The following is a 17832-nucleotide window of genomic DNA, read 5'->3' on the forward strand; positions in this document are numbered from 1 at the left end:
TCAAAAACTTCAGGAGGAGTTTAGAAATGTATACAGGTTAAGAATGGACACAGAAAAAGACAAATATTTAAAGCAATATGTTTTTCTTGGAGAAATTTTCTTATGAAGTTGTATTATTCAGTTAACAATAGTTAGTAACATAAGAAGGATTTGATGACTTAAATAACTGTCTGATTTATGTTTTATCCCCCCCTTTTGTGTGTTTCCTTTAGATAAGAAATGTTGAAACCAATCAGTGTTTAGACAACATGGGCCGCAAGGAAAATGAAAAAGTGGGTATATTCAACTGTCATGGTATGGGAGGAAATCAGGTAAACTCTCCCTTTTTATCAGCTTCATATTTTAGAGGAAAAATATTGTTAAAACTATCAGTGGAGACCATGGCTCACATGTTAATAACTATAAACTGAGCTTAATAAATAAATGTGCACTCAAATCTAGAACTAATTTGGCTATTTTATTGTCCCAAGGATCTTAAAGGAGAGCTGAAAAATTAAAATAAAAAGAGCAACACTTTCAGTGTGCCTACAGTTAATGAAGATATCCAAATATTTTAGACACATCTCATTTTATCATGTATTAGCAAATGAGGAGTACATTTTATTCTGTTAACTGAATATAGAAAATAATTCCTCACTATCTGTGATGTTTTCCCGATGGTTATTTTTATCCATTTCTTTTCAGATTTTTATGTATGTTATGATTTTTAAGAGCTTTTGAAGTTTAATAAAATGTTTAAGTATATAGTTCAGTGTTGAAAGCTGACTAAAAGTCTTAGACAGCCTTTCTTGTGTGTGACAAGAGTTCTTGTGCTCTTCTTAAGCATTGGAAAATAGCTTTGCATGGTGGGCCACATGGAGGCTATTTGGCTGTGAGTCTTCAGGACAGAGCTATTTTACTGCCATGGCCACTTTGAGAGGTAGAATTTGGAGTTCCTGGGAACTATACCAACAAAGCAGAGTTTGAGGTAGCTGATCCTCTGTAAACAAGTTATCTACAGAAGTTTAGGAGAACCAAAAGTTTTTATCCAGAGGTAGAATTTCTGAGTTAGTGTGAACCGAGGTTGCAAAAGTTATCCTGTCCAGCACAATTATGGTTATATTTGTGTCAAGATTTATTACAGAAATACTTGTTGATTCTTGTACTATAAAGAAGAAAATGAACTGTGTTGAGTTTTGGCGCACCATACTTCAAACAGGGCCTGTGTTATTTAATGGAGAACATTAAAAGGAAGTTTCTCCCTTAAAAATTCTTAATTTAAAAAATCCTAATTAGTGTTCCAAACTGTCAATTTGAGCAAGAAAATATTCAAACCAAATTTCTAAATTACAGCATGGGAAATTGACCTTATGGAGGAAGAGGATAGAAACAACATAGGCAGACTAATGACAAAGCATTCAGAAATGATTCCATTTATTGTTTCACTGATTCATAATGAATGTGACGGGCCTCTACTGCCAAAAACCAATGAAGTCCTGATGAATTCAGCTGGAAACAACAAAATGCTTAACTATAAGAGGACTAAATGTGTGAGGGTTTAATTTTCTCACATAATAAGAATTCTGACATTTGTTTACGACCTCGATGATTTCATAAAGAAACCAACAACTTTATATCTTTCCATTCTTTAGTGTTTAGAGTTAACTTTTATCATCAGCTGGTCAGAAGAGGACTACTGAAATTCCAGACATCATATCCACATTCAAGGCAGGAATATCAAAGTCAGGGAAGAACTGCAATAGCCATATCTGTTTTTCTTTTAGGAAAAGCAAAAGCCTTCCTAGAGGCTCTACACATCTCAGTGTATCTCTCTTTAGGTAAAAATGTGTTACTTGGACATCCCTAGTACAACAAAACACTGAATATTTAACCCCACACTCACAAGTAGCTGCTTCTCACAGTTCATTTACCAAGATATTGGGGGGACATTTAGAAGTGCCAGCCATAATCTGTTTAAACAACTTATGGCAAAAAAAATCAGCTAATTATCTGCTCCATAATGTCATATAGAATTTAAAGAAACACTACTTATGATATCTCTCTCATTCTATTGCTTGTGAAAATGAGAAAGGTACCCCAGATGAATTCTCTACATAGAATCATTACAGTGTCATATTAAAAATTACTTTATTCATCTGCACGTTTTCAAATACCCAGAAATAAACTATCTCACTCTACTGCAACCTTCTTGCTGGCAGTCCTATATCTTACTCCTGTTTTCATACCCAGCACCTGCTGCAGTCTTGGGACATGGTGAGCACCTAACAAATACTAGGCAAGTAAATAGATGAAAGATTGTATGGTCAGAACAGTAGATTTGTACCTTAGATCTTTGTAGACATTGCCAAGAAATAATGAGCTGTTATTTTCATAGTAACTAAAAGTATATAAAAACAGCTCAGGGATTCATAAAGAAAGTGATCAAATAATAATAAGCATAAAATCTATCCCTACTTTTATTCTAATGTGCTCTACAAGATCAATTTAATAACAAGATAAAAATTAAAACCATTATTTTTCCATCTACATACTTAATTGCACATACACACACACACACACACACACACAAATGTTTTTGGAGCCCTTTTTGTTAAAACACAAACAATAGAAACAATTCAGTATTCACCAAGAGGGGAATGGTTAAATAAAGCATGGTATACACATAGTATAGAAAGCTGTATACCATCAAAATGACTGAGGGAGGTCTGCATGTGTGTAACTAGAACTTCAAAAGAGAAAAACAATCCAGACAACTTATTTTCAATAATCTCATTTATGAAAAAATATTTGAACATTTTTCTATATATAGTATCTGTATATTTATATGGATGCTATGTAATGTATTACAAATCTATAAAAATCTATCTGGAATATAGATTGTATGTGGCGAGTGGATATCTGGAAAGAAGACTGAGTTGGAAAAGAAATTTTCCTTTTTACCACACATTTTTCTGCATACAGTAGTACATGTATTTCCTTCATAATTAAATAAGAATGGGGAAATTTAAACTATTGAGACTAGAAGAACATTGTTGTGTTGCATTACCCCGATCTGATTAATTGGGTAACTTATGGCAAGTTACATAATATTTTTGAGCTTTGATATTGATTGTCCATAAAATGAACAAAAGATTTCACTCAAATTTTTTCTACCACTAGGAAAATTCATTAAAAAAATTAACACTAAACATGGCACATACTAAACATGCAATGTGTATTGATCCATTGCCATTAATTAGCTCCTTTACTTGCTATTTCTATTGATGTTGTTAATTCTCTTATTTCTGAAGTTAAAAAATGTTCGTTCAGTGGCTAATGTTACAAGCAAGATAAAAGCACAACACTTCATTTGGTACTGTTGATTTCAAAACGATGAACAACCTCTCCTGTAACTCTAACAAATACAGATTATGGAAAAATTTAACCATCATATAAAACTCAATTATTATGAATTCTGCTCTGATGGAATTCAATATTTCTAAGATAATTAATACTAGGAACCTGTTTCAGGTTTTGTCTTTCTCACTTTAATAAAAAACAGATTTTAGAATTTTATTCTCAGAATTACCCTCCCTGGTTTTATTGCTATTCTTTTATGTTACCATGGAAGCAGCATTTATTTTTACGGTTATTTAGTTTTGACTGTTTTATAAGTAGCCCCCAACCCATAAAAATCACTCAAGCTTCTCTCTCTTGCTTTTACACAAAAATCATAACAAATGTTAAAATCCTTTTTTAACTTAGTTACATTTCTAAAAAAAGGTGTTTTTTTTGTTTGTTTGTCGACAATTATACCTTAACCATTTCTCCTTGCATAGGAGTTTTGATAGTTTAGGGGTTTTTTAAGGCCTTGGAAACATCAGGAAGAAACTTACTTTTCAGTAGTTGTTAGAAATAATTTTCTTAAACACTCAGATTTCCAGCAAAATCTAAATGGAGTTAATGAAAGTTTTTGTAGCAGGAATACTGCAAAAGCTAACAACTGGAGAATTATTATTCAATTCAACATGACCATTTTGAAGTGCTCTTTTTTTAAAGCCTTATAAATAAAAAACGTCTCACTCAAAGAATAACAAAATTCAGCACTCCATTTATATCTATTCTTGCAATTATTTCTTTTCATTGTCAAGCAACTTCATGATAATCATTAACACTTTGAAAAGAATAAGAATAATTTGATTAACTTGAATATAAACTTTTACAAGTGAAAGACAGAAGTTACAATTTACTGAAATAAAGTATAGCAGTTGTGAGAGTGTCTTCTCTGTACTTCTGAAAGATGGCATGGATTCCTGGAAGCACTTCCATGTCCCGTACAATGTTAGTGACTCAGATTTACATGTACAGCCCCAACCTCTCTCCTGAGCTCTAGAATCTATAGCCAGTTAATTATCGTTAATGTCTGCAGACATCTCAAACCCACCTGTTTCCAAACTGAACTCATTTCCTTTCCTTTCACACAATCATCCAAAATGGAAACCTAACATAGAAACTTACTTCTGAAGTCCGATTAGTCACCAAATCCCAACACTTCTATGGAAAAATGTCCCTACATCTTAGTCCTTTTATAACCAGGATCTCTGCCTTTGTTCTAGCCTATATCTACTTTTACCCATATGGATTTAAAACCTCATTATTTTCATGACTCATAATTCATGCTACATTAGTTTAACATCTCATTAAATTTTCAGCAGCTTTCCACTGCCCAAAGAATAAAAGCCAAATTCTTTCCTATGATATACAAAACCCCTCATAATTGTATCCCCATCTGGTTTTCCAGCCTGATCTACCTTGATGTCCCATCGGTCTCCTGTGCTCTAGACATATGTCTCATAATTTCTCATTCCTTGAATGCTTTCAGTGTTTTCCTATCCTAGCAGTTCACTTACACTGTTCTCTGAAATTGAGCTGTTGGCTACACTCTGCTCCACTAAAAAACTTAAGACACACTCACTGTTGAAAACCCAATAATTTAGCTTCTCATTTGCTAGCTATTCATTAGCAACTCCTTTACCTAAACAGGACACATTTTTAATGGATAAACTATAATTGATTTATTCATTGTTTTATTGTTTAACATACAATATTTATAAAAGTTCATTGTTGTAAACTAGGCCCATCAATTTCCTTGTAGCTAAAATCTGGCGATCGCCAATATTTACTTCTTTAGAAATATCCCTAGAAGTACATTTGCTACAGGACACATTTTTAATGGATAAGCTATAATTTATTTATTCTTTTATTGTTTAACATACAATATTTGTAAATGTTCAGTATTATAAACCAAGCCTATCAATTTCCTTGTAGCTAAAATCTGGTGATCACTAATATTTACTTCTTTAGAAATATGTCTAGAAGTACGTTTGCTCAATCAAAGGTTATGCAAAATTAGAAGGCTTTTAAGGTATAGTAACAAATTGTTCTTTTTTCTTAAGATTTCAGCAAATAAGACTAATAGCTAAAATAAAAAGGACTCTGATAAACATTTAATACAAATCACCCTCTTTGAATCTTACAATGATCTTTGAAGTAGATAGTGTTATTATCTTATTTTACTTACGAATGTAATGGAAATCTTGAGTGATTAGTATCATGATTGAAATGGTAAAGCCAGTGTGAACCTAAGTCTGATTCCACACCAGGTGGAAATACAGTAGTCACTGTATTTGCATTGATTTCCAAGCACACTTTCCAGGATTATAATCGCAGTGGCCAACGCTGTGTATTATATATTTTTTTTGTTTTTTATCTTTGCCATTTTAGTATGGGAGAAATATTTTATCTTGTTTCAACCATATTTCTAGCATTATCAATGCATTTAATGATTTTTAAAACTGGCATTTAAACATTTCAAAAATTGTTATTGCAAATTTTCTAGTGATATTGTTGCTTATGTTTCCATTGGGGGTTGAAAAGGGTCTTTTTTCTCTTGTCATTTATAAGAATACTTTGTTAAATATTATCGTCCTTGTCATGCATTTTGCAAACATTTTTCTGACTTTTTGTTTACAGTTTTTTTTATATACAGACTTTTCAAGTTTATATATTAAAACCAATGTTTGCCTTAATACTTTCTCTTTTTTGTGTAGAGATGCCATTCATTTTTAAAGTGCTTTGAAACAACATTTATATCATCATAAAGGCATAATATCAAAATTGGTACTCAGATCATAGTCTTATTAGGAATATGTTATATCTACTCAAACTGATACTAATTTTTATTTAAAATTTACATAAAATAGCTGGGCATGGTGGTATGCATCTGTAGTACCATCTATTCAGAAGGCTAAGGCAGGAAGATCTCTTGCACATAGGAGTTTGAGTCCAGCCTGGGAAATGTAGCAAAACCCCATCTCTAGAAGAAAAAAAAACTCTAATACATAAAATATATTCATAATTAGGTAAAAATTAAATTAACGTAACATTTATAAAATAAACATTTTACTTTGAAATTAATCACTATAACAATTTTAAAAATTCAATGCTGTTTCCCTCTGAATAACAGCATATCTTTAATTAAAAATGAATAAAAATAGCCCCATACACATTGTACCTTTTCCTTTTAAAGGCAAAAAAATGTAAAGTAATGGAAAAATATTCACAACCCTAGTGAATGCATTTATAATGTTTCTTTTTCTCCCTGGAGCCACTCATTTGAAGACAGCTAGAAAGCACGTGGAAACATTCCATATAATTTATTGTGGTAAATGATTCAGAGCTATTTTTCAAGGTAGCAAGCCTTTAAGGAAGCTTATGCTAGCCATTTGTTAAAATGCTGTTTTCTGCCAAGATTAAAGAAGAGATCATTAGGTATGATCTACACTTTTATACAAATATCTCCTCCTCGTCTAACATCTGATTACTTAAATTGAATCTAATCTTATGACAGGTGTATTAAAAATTTAGAGAGTAAACAAATCCTTTGTTTCATTACAGATCCTCTCCTAGAGAAAGCTTAATTATTTTATTAATATGTTCTAATGTACTCACAGATTGTAATGAATACATTCAACAGATATGTATTCATTTTAAAGTTTGCATTTTTATAAGTACTGTAATTACTTAGAAGCCATTTCAATACTAATTTGGTCCCTTTTTAGTAGCTTGCACAGTGGAATTAAAACTTACCAGGGATTTCACAGAGTAAATTTGCAAGTTAAATAGAATGGCCTATGAGGAAAGAAGGAAAATCTACCATTCATTAAATGTTTAAATGAGTTGGATACATGCAAGCTAGAAGAAAGCAGGGTTACCACAACTTCTATAGAAACAGGAATTATTACAAGAGCCTTTCATTATCATTAATGCTTGACTGGGAGAACTTCTCTGGTCTTTGCTGACTTTGTCCTCCTGTCAGGAGATTATACTATACTTGGGATGGAATGCTGTCTTAGTCTATCTGGGTTGCTATAATAAACATACAATAAACTGGGTGGTTTAAAAACAACAGAAATTTATTGTACGCAGTTCTGGAGGCTGAGGAGTCCAAGGTCAAGACACCAGCAGATTTGGTGTCTGATGAGGGAAAAGTTCATTGAGCCTTCTTCTTGCATGCTCACATGGTGAAAGAGAAGAGCTAGATCTCTGGGTTTCTTTCATGAGGACACTAATCTCATTCCTCGGGGCAGAGACTTCATGACTTGATCACCTTCTAAGGGCCCAGACTTCTAATGCTATCACCCTGGGGACTGGATTTCAATGCATGAATTTGGGAGGGGGGGACTCAAACATTTAGACTACAACAAATGATAATTTCAGTCAATCATTCATCCAACAAAACCTGATTATCCTAGTCAATAATAAACACTCTAGGTAGTATATGACTAAGGGGAAAATATCCAAAGAAAAGAAACATTTCACTTTGGCTAGCTTTTTGGGGGATCATGAGTTATCTCTTGACCCTCAAGTTCTTCAAACAATGAAGTTTGAAGTTTTCTTTCAAGTAAATCCAATAGGCCCTGTGATCATTTGATCAGTCAGGTTTCAACAAAGTCTTAGGATACTTTTACATGTCAGTGAATCTCTTATTGCCATGCTACTGTTCATTCTTGATTCTTCACATTTTATTTTTCTACAAAATTAATCCCCTCAAGTTTAAGGAGGCATCAAAGTTGTACCATATCCTGGGCTTGCAGCCATTGTTTCAAACTCAGTGTGTCTATAATTACCTTATCTTTTGTCCCAAGCCTTTTGTCCTCTAATCTCTTTCTTTCATCTTTTACATTTTTCTCTCTCATCTTTCATCACCCCATGCTCACTACAAACTGGACCTAAGCCCTGGGGATTCATTCTACTAGTCTTTTTAAAATCTATTTCTTCTTTTCTTCCATTAATAACTCAACTTTCTAAATTTGAGCCTTGATTGCCTCAGACTTGAATTGCTACAATAATTTTCAGTGTAGTTTCCCCAAACTCCAGCCTGTCCCTATCTTCATTCCACCTTCCTTAAATAATAAAGTGATGACTCCGTCGAAATTATCGCTCCCAGTTGGAAAAACATACAAGCACCAAAAAAAAAAAAAAAACCTGAAAGAGTTCCTAGTTATTACAGGATAAAATTGGCATTGTTTACACAACTTTGACCCCTTTCTGCTCTACTCCATCAACTTTATGGACCCTGACCAGACTTGTAAAAAATTGTTATTGTTAGTTGTTGTTTTTCTTATAGCTTTGCCTTTTCATAAACCCATTTGCCATGACCTTTCCATGCTTTTATTTTTATTTATTTATTTATTTATTTATTTATTTATTTATTTTTTTTGAGGCAGAGTCTTGCTCTGTTGCCCAGGCTGGAGTGCAGTGACACAATTTTGGCTCACTGCAACCTCCACCTCCCGGGTTCAAGTGATTCTCCTACCTCAGCCCCCCGAGTAGCTGGGATCACAGGAACCCGCAACCATACCTGGCTAATTTTTGTACTTTTAGTAGAGACAGGGTTTCACCATGTTGGCCAGGATGGTCTCGAACTCCTGAACTCAGGTGATCCACTCGCCTCCACATCCCAAAGTGCTGGGATTACAGGTGTGAGCCACTGCGCCTGGCCACTTTTAGAACTATGTAAATTCTATCAATCTAGTAACACTTCAAAACCCACCATCTCTATATAGTGCTGTATTTTTTCTGCTTTTCAATACACATTTATATTTCCTTTGAACTTAGACTGCAGAATTTTTTCTCGTGTTTTTAACTTATATATTATTTCTCAATATTTTATTCTTTAATCATTATGTTGTCATTCAATTATGTATGTTTCATTATCCTATCTGCAAAAATAAATTGTAGTCTTTTTTGGAAGCAAGAATTTGTTGTTTTTCTTTTTAAAAAATCCCCTTACAGGAATAAACGCTTATTAAAAGAATGAACAAGTAAACAATTGTTATAAAAATGTTTAAAGTTACACAAGAGCCTGTTATCATAAAAATAGCTTCAAAATTCTGACTACATAAACTAAAATCATCTTCCTGGAGGATGAAATTGTTCCTCTAGAAATGTGTGGATTTGGGGCTTTGGTAACTGAAAAATGAATATCAAAAGATACCCATGTTCTAACCCCTGGAGCCTGTGTTTTACCTTATGTGGCAAAAAAGATTTTGTAGACATGATTTTGTTAAAGATCTTGAGATATGGAGATAATCTTGTGTTATCTAGATAGCCGTGCTACCACATGTATCCTTATAAAAGGGAAGCAGAGGGAGAAGAAAAGGTGATGTGACCATAGTGGCAGAGCTTGGAGTAATGCGGCCAATAAGCCAGGGAATGGTTGTAGTCACAAGAACCTGGAAGAAGCAAGGGCTAGATTTTCCCCCAGACCCTCTGGAGGGAAAGAGGCCCTGCTGATACCTGATTCCCATCCAGTAAAACTGATTTTGGACTTCTGGCCTCCTGAAATGTGAGAAAATAAATTCCTGTTTAAGCTTCCAAGTTTGTGATAATTTGTTTTATCAATGACAGGAAATTAAGGGCTCACAAAGAAAATTCTAGAAACAGTATAGCTCAGAGTTCATAAATAGCCAACTTCTTTGGACAAAAAGTTCTAAGATACTAAACCTTCCTTAAAGTTGGAAACATACATGATTTCATCCTGATACTTCTAAACATGTTCTGATAGCTAGAAAGAATGGACCTCTCAGTTATATAGTACTGATTCTTCAGAAAGTTTTAATTTTAGAATTTTTGTTTTTAGAGATTCTATTTTAACTCAAATTTTTGTATTCTCTACCATCATAGTAATTGTAAATAACATTGTCAATTATAAATCCTATATTAATAAAAATATAAAATAACTAAAATGAAATCCTTAAAATATTAAATGATAATGGCTCCTTCTGTTAATAAATCCTGCACAGGAGTGTTAAAATTATTTTATCCAATAATTGAGCAAAAAATCAACAAGTAACATTTTCCTAATTCAAGAAAATTATATTAGAGGAACATCTATGAAAACTTGGAGTCGATAAAAACTTGTAGGAACTTGTGATCTGATCCTGCCGAGTGTTGCCTGGCCACAGTGTTTTCTAGCATAGAAATGTTAAATATGTCATGTTTGGCCCTTTTCTTTCCCTGACAAGAGTTACTCAAATATTGTAAGTTTTTGTTTTCTTTCTTAAGGTCTCCTAAAAATTGAAAACTAGTATTGGCTGTTTTTTAGATTTATCTTTTAAGTATTGTAGAGTCTCATTTTATGTTTCTACATTTTGATTGTTAACATCTACCATGTAAGACATTTTTTCAAAAGTGTTAGAAAAATTGTCAATTCAAGTCAATCTAGAAAACACCTTTTCCATTTTCATAAGATATTTAAAATTCATTTCATGGGATCCTACATTCATTTAAATAAGTCACAACTTTGCCTCTATGCTTTCTAGCTATGAGCACAAAGTTGGTTATATGATTCCTTGTGTCCATAATATTAAAAAACAGCTTCGTAAAAGTTCAGATATTCCTGGTGTTAAAATCATAAGGATGTCTACTGTGATTATTGATAAGAAAAGCAGTACATGGAAAAGGGACTATGGCACCAACAAGGGAAGGACACCAGACCAAATTGGAGAAGACAGTGTCTAAGAAGGCATCTTAGAAAATAGCAAAGTATGTCAGTGCAAATAGTAGGACAAAATATTATTCTGTTGATTAATTGGTTAAAGTATATCACCATCATCCCATGCATAACTGAGATTAATATTACATTTCTATAAGGCTTAAACATTAAAATGATATTCTGTTTTTTAATGTACATAAATGTGTATCAGTTTTATTAATGGGATTCCCAGAATATTTGGAAAAACTCCCCTTAAAGTGAAATATCACAGTAAGTGTATAAAGCAGAAAGTTTAATACTACCCTGGTTTAATAAAACCCCACTACATACACACACACATACACGTAGACACAAAGGCGTACCTCAACCATCAGGACAACTTTTCTTACTGAAAATGGGAATTTTACCTGAAAAATTTACTAAAAGGAAAATATTTTGCTACTAACAGCATCCACTTTGTACCCATTGCCCACCAATTTGTCTCCTCTAAAGCTCTTGTTATATACAGATGGACTGCAAGCTCTCTGCTGACTTTACCAAGATGAATTTGTCTCCATTAAACTAGATATTTATTTCCAGCAGAACTTATTACTCCTCTGTACTCTTTAATCTTCTGACCCTCATTCTTTTCTCCACCTTGTCTTCAAATATTTTTCTCCTGTTTTATGCCTAATTCGTTTTGACTTGAGGCTATAACCTTACTCATTACTGTGAAATGTATCCTTGTTCAAGTAACCTTCCGGCCAACATTTTATCATATTTAATACTTTTTTAATTAAATGATTTGAATGCATGAGTCTACTATATGTGAAGAATATTAAGGTCTTTTGAAATACTCTTCTATTCTCCATCACCCTTAGACTAGCTGTATGCCTGTTTTTCATCGAGGACATAATTATTTTCACCATAACCATTTTAAGCACTCTATAATAGATAATATAACTTTATCTTGGCTTAATCCATGTAGTAAAAGTCAGTTTATTATTTTCTAGGTAAGGTAAATAATGTCTGTGATTTCTAAATTAACAGTGTTGCCTAGCCCACTTTTATATTCTTGAGAAGCCAAGCAGAATCCATACTTATGATTAGTTGCTTTGCTGTATCTGTGATTGTCTTCATCTTACTGCATTTGCAATTCCATCCTAGTTATTAAATTGTTACAGTTTTGGAATAAATTAGGCAAGGGTATTCCTAGTTTTTTTTGCTTTTTAAATATGAAAACTTATTTTTTCAGAAATGAAAAGATAGCACAATAAAGCCAAGATGACATAAAACTATACAAGAAATTCATGTTCAAATATTTGACTAGGCAATGATAATACTTTATCCCAGGAAGAGAAACATTAAGTTAAGAAAAGAAGACATCTGAAAAAATATGCAAGTGAAATGAAGATATTTGATATATTTTATAGCACAAAATACATTTTATATTCTGTACAAGATTTTTAAAAGATTCCTTGCTTAAAACTTACCAATTTTTAAAAGGAGTCATCAAATATAAAATATTATTGAAAGTAGCCCAGTGTAAGGAGACTAATCAAGTGGAAGCTACACATCGATATGGCTAAAACACAATGTTTTAGATATGTCATTTAAAGTTAACTATATATCCCATATATATTTTGCCTTGCTACAAATATAGACGTAGTAGTCATACTATGTCAGCAAAATATCTTCTATTATAGGTTTTACATGCCCTAATTATATACTCATGATGTCAAAAAGGAATTGGATCTGAGATATGAGATTGTCATTTTTCTGTATAAATGATGAAGAAAAATTATTTCTAATTTTTTTCCAAATTAATCTATTCTTAACATTAAAAGCTATCTTTATACTGAAATATGTCTAATACTTTTTTCTTTGCACAAGAAATATGTTTTCTAGGATTTTATTGCATTCTACACTAATTTGAAGCATGTGTTAGCAGTATGAAATGGGTTTTTTCTTTTAATTACATCATATATAATTACACATGCAAGAAATATATATATATTTGTTATAGATAGATATCGCTGTTTAAATCCACTTTGAAACAAGATGTAATATAAATAGGCACACAAACCATATACTCAATCTCATAGGGAATACAAAAGAATCATTAACAATACAGCAAGCATTCATAATGCTCTACAGGAGGCATTCAGGAAAAGTTCTGATAAGGACAGGAATGGGTCTAAAAGACTCCACAAAGCACTCAGTGTGCACAGAGAGCAGAGGGTGAGTAAGGACAGCAAGGACACTGCCACAAATGGAATTGAAAGTCTGGAGTGGGACAGTGGAAAATTAAGTTTTATAAGTAGAAGAGCTAAGGTTACAATAGAAGGTAAATGTCAAGCAAGGGAATTTTGACTTGAGGTGACAAAAGAAGCAATGAGCTTTCAGACTACAAAGGTTGTCAAAGGATCGTGCGTAATAAGCATCATGAAAATACTTGGACATGCACTTTTGTTATTAAAAATGACACTGTGAATTCAGCCAAATATGAAAAGGGCTTCTTATTCATGTTATTTAGTGTTGAAGTATAATTTCACAGCAAGCAGGGGCAGACTGTAGAAACTTTTTCAATTCATTTCTTTTATTCTGCTATCAAAGGATTTGATCCAATACAAAGCATGAAGCTACATGTGGTGTATACAGAAATGATACCTTTCCATTAAAGGAAAAAAGCTTCAGTAGGTAACCATGGAAACAACCTAGTGTCCATTCCAATTTCGAATAGAAAATCTTAGTCTTCTAATGAAAACCTACCAGAGAGACATACTTCTACTCCAGCTCTCTAGTTCTAACTCTCTAAAAAGGTTTGGAATATTCATTTCATTTAAGAAAGTAAAATATGTGTTTATGACTGTAATATGCAAAATTTGATTTTTTCTTTTAGCCAAAAAATTCAAAGGTGCATTTTAAGATCGTAACACCAAAGAATGATCAAAGTAGTCTTGATAGCTCACCATAGCCAGTGTCCAATTCATGGTTTACACATTACTGAGAGCAAGTGTCACTTCTGGGTGGCAGAAATTGTCATGTTCCAATCCACCTAACAAAGAGACCTGATTTTTTTTCTTCACTCAGTGAGTTAACCAAGTGACCCGTGAGGTGGACTTATTTTTTTTTTTATTATTATACTTTAAGTTCTAGGGTACATGTGCACAATGTGCAGGTTTATTATATAAGTATGCATGTGCTATGTTGGTTTGCTGCGCCCATTAATTCATCATTTACATTAGGTATTTCTCCTAATGTTATCCCTCCCCCCTCCCCCCACCCCACAACAGGCCCTGGTGTGTGATGTTCCCTGCCCTGTGTCCAAGTGTTCTCATTGTTCATTTCCCACCTATGAGTGAGAACATGCGGTGTTTGGTTTTCTGTCTTGTGATAGTTTGCTGAGAATGATGGTTTCCAGCTTCATCCATGTCCCTGCAAAGGACATGAACTCATCCTTTTTTATGGCTGCATGCTATTCCGTGGTGTATACGTGCCACATTTTCTTAATCCAGTCTATCATTGATGGACATTTGGGTTGGTTCCAAGTCTTTGCTATTGTGAATAGTGCCACAATAAACATACGTGTGCATGTGTCTTTATAGTAGCATGATTTGTAATCCTTTGGGTATATACCCAGTAATGGGATTGCTGGGTCAAATGGTATTTCTAGTTCTAGATCCTTGAGGAATCACCACACTGTCTTCTACAATGACTGAACTAGTTTACACTCCCACCAACAGTGTAAAAGTGTTCCTATTTCTCCACATCCTCTCCGAGCTGGACTTATTTTTTAAATGTATGAATCTTAATGTGGTGTTACTTATAAATCTAACATAAATACATGGCCCCCAATTTCTTACTGAAGCTTTAAGAGACAAGTTAAAATTGATCTCTGGGATCCCTTGTACAGAAGAATTTCATATAAGTTTTGTAGCTTACTCCAGGAGGTATAACATAACCTTCCCCCTTCCCTGGCATGTGTGCTGTGTTGACTTTCTTCCAAAGATTACAATGTGGAAGAGGATAGTGGCAACTTTACAATGGAGAAATATTGGCAAATACTACCTTGAGTATGTAATCAAGATTCTATAATGTGAGTCATAGTGATTCCGTGCACCCTTGGTGTGATGGGAATGACACTGTACCTTTGTGGTCTTCCACCCCCAACCCTAGACCCCTAATCCAGCCATGAGATAAACATTAGAAAAATTCAAACTGAGAGATATTCTATAAAGTGCCTGATAAGTATTTCTCAAAACCATCATCAAAAAGATAAAAGTCTGAACATCTATCAGAGTAGGCTGAGGGCATATGATGACTAAAAATATATTGTGGGATGGGATCTTGGAAAAAAGGAGCATGGATTGGATTCGTAGGGGAACATGATGGAAAACCTAATGAAATATGAATAAACTCTAGAGTTTGAAAAGTATCACCAAGAAGTGAAATGTTAATTGTGTGGAAAGAACATGGGACTTGGAGCCTGACAGACCATAGTTCAAAGACTGGCTCTCCCACTTGCAAACGGAGTGACTTTGTAGAACTTCTTTAACCTTTGCAAACCTCATAATCCTAATTTGCAAAAAAGGAATAATACTGTATGTGCCATATCATATTTAATATACAGTATATTTTAAATGACCACTGTCTTTCATAACACACAACAGTTGCTCCCAAAATGTTGTTTCTCCCCTTGCTTCCAGCCCAACATCAAAAGGCTAGCACCTCTGACCCTCTGGGGGTCTTTTAACCAAAAGAGGCTGCTTTGCCCATCAGTCACATTAAATTCTGCTCCCTGGAAGCTCACCTCAAGCAAAAGCTGAGGGCAGATGATGTATAAATATCTCAGCCCTGTCACTCTTTGAGGGACTGACTCCGATGTGCTTATTCTACACTGGTTGCCAGGGATCCCCAACAGAATTAAGCTCTAGTTATCCACAGTGTAACTAATTAGATAATTTACCATGTATTAGCCTTTTTCTCTTCCCTACCACCATACTTGTCTTTTCTGAGATCATATTCCTAATGAATGACTTGCACTTGAATTACCGTCTCAGTGTCTGCCTTTGGGGGAACCCAAACTAAATAGACCCTGCTCTTAGTTTGTAGCAATACTGACAGATGCTATAAGTAAATAAGATTTCTTTAAACTTGAAGCCATCTAGAAAACTTTGGTATTATTTGCATCCAATGCAAGCATTGTGGTAATAATTGCAAGGTAAATTTTGAATATTGTGTCCGGTGAAGAGTACTCTCCCTTTACAGATAGAGAGTTGTAAACAATACATAAGTATATCATTGTGCCATTTAGGATATTATACTTTGGCTTTTCAGAATCTTTATATATGTAACAATTTTATCTAATTACATGCCTGAATATATCTGGTATAGTATATACCAGAGTTTTAGGAAGTGTCTAAAGATATAAGTGAAAACTTTTAAAATTATATGAAACGTTACAAAAACACCTGTAAAAGACATTCAGATGGGATAGCAAAAAGTCTTTTATCATTATTTTTCAGCTATTGAAACAAACACTAAAATATAATAGTTTATCTAGGTGTCATGTGAATGATATATTTATTGTTGTTATGTCTGTTTTACATTCACATGCTTAGATCAGTAAGAACCTCAAAGATCAGATATCTTGCTGCATAATGGTACCAACTAATGAGACTGGCATAAAGGGAAACTATGTATGCATGTATGTTGCCCATTGCTAAAGAAGAATATCTCATTTAGGAGTCAGTGTTCTTGCCTTGAAATATATGTTCAAAAGCCAGTTCTTCATAGAATAAATACTTAAGGAATGATCCAGTTGAGAAGACATAGGTGAATATACCATCAATAGAAAGATAAGTTGCTAGAAGACCATTACAAAAAGAAGAGAGTTCAAATGAGGTTGGAATAGTGGGAGAAATTCTTACAGAAATGATAACACTCGGTTAGATGTATGTGTATCGAATTCAGCAGTTCATGAAGGTGATGTGTAATTTGGATAAACCAGACAGATTAAACACACAGAAAAGTATGTTGAATAAATAGATGATTGAATAGCTGAGAAATAGAATGATAGAGATGGGTCATGGGAGATGATGTCTCACATGGTGAGAACAATTCTAGTTTTTGCATGTTTCCTTTTTCCTGATGGTCCCGTATTAGTTTTCTATTGTTTCATAACAAATTACTACAAATTTAGTGGCTTAAAACAACACAAAATTATTATTTCACAGTTTGTAAGAGGAATTCAGGCACAGTGTGGCTGGGTTCTCTGCTCAGGGTCTCACACAGCTGAAATATAGGTGTTGGCCAGAGCTGTGATCTCAACTGAACCTCAGGGGATTCCTCTTCCAACCTCCCTGGTTCCTGGCAAAGTTCAGTTCCTTGCAGCTGTAAGACTGACTTCCTATCTTTCTTTGTTGTCTGGCTCTCTGCCAGGGTTGCGCTCTGCCAGCAGCTACAGGCTGCCCTCCGTTATGTGCCATGTAGCTCTCTCCAAATCATGGCAGTTTTCATCTTCAGGCCAGCAGGAGAGTCCCTCTCTTCAGTGCTAACCCAAGGTTGTATCTAATATCTTTGTAATATAATGTAATGTGATCTTGAAATGACTGTGCTGTCATGGTCACAGTCTGTCTTGCACTTAAGGGAAGGAGGTTATACAGGTCATGTATACTAGGGGATAGAAACCTTTGGTCATCTGCAAATTGTACATCAGTCACATAAAAAGCAATATGTGTACATTCAAGCATAACTCGTGGGATATATTTTGGAAGGGATTCCCAACTGAGCTTAAATTTGCAATTTATATT

The 17832-nt window shown here is 33.8% G+C and overlaps 1 protein-coding gene across 8 annotated transcripts in view; it reads left to right on the top strand.

The window, feature by feature from the left end:
- Positions 1 to 17832, top strand: part of GALNT13 (polypeptide N-acetylgalactosaminyltransferase 13) — a 1108472-nt gene that overhangs the window by 1061677 nt on the left and 28963 nt on the right. For 6 of the 8 annotated variants that reach the window (XM_063595199.1, XM_055108593.2, XM_055108591.2 and 3 more), the window contains one exon: positions 213 to 311. The exons of the other annotated variants lie outside the window; for them this stretch is intronic. In XM_063595199.1, the coding sequence (XP_063451269.1) occupies positions 213 to 311 (99 nt within the window). The remainder of the gene's footprint in view (positions 1 to 212; positions 312 to 17832) is intronic. 8 annotated transcript variants of the gene reach the window in all.

Source organism: Pan paniscus, chromosome 13, assembly GCF_029289425.2.
Source record: "Pan paniscus chromosome 13, NHGRI_mPanPan1-v2.0_pri, whole genome shotgun sequence".
Taxonomy (NCBI): Eukaryota; Metazoa; Chordata; class Mammalia; order Primates; family Hominidae; genus Pan; species Pan paniscus.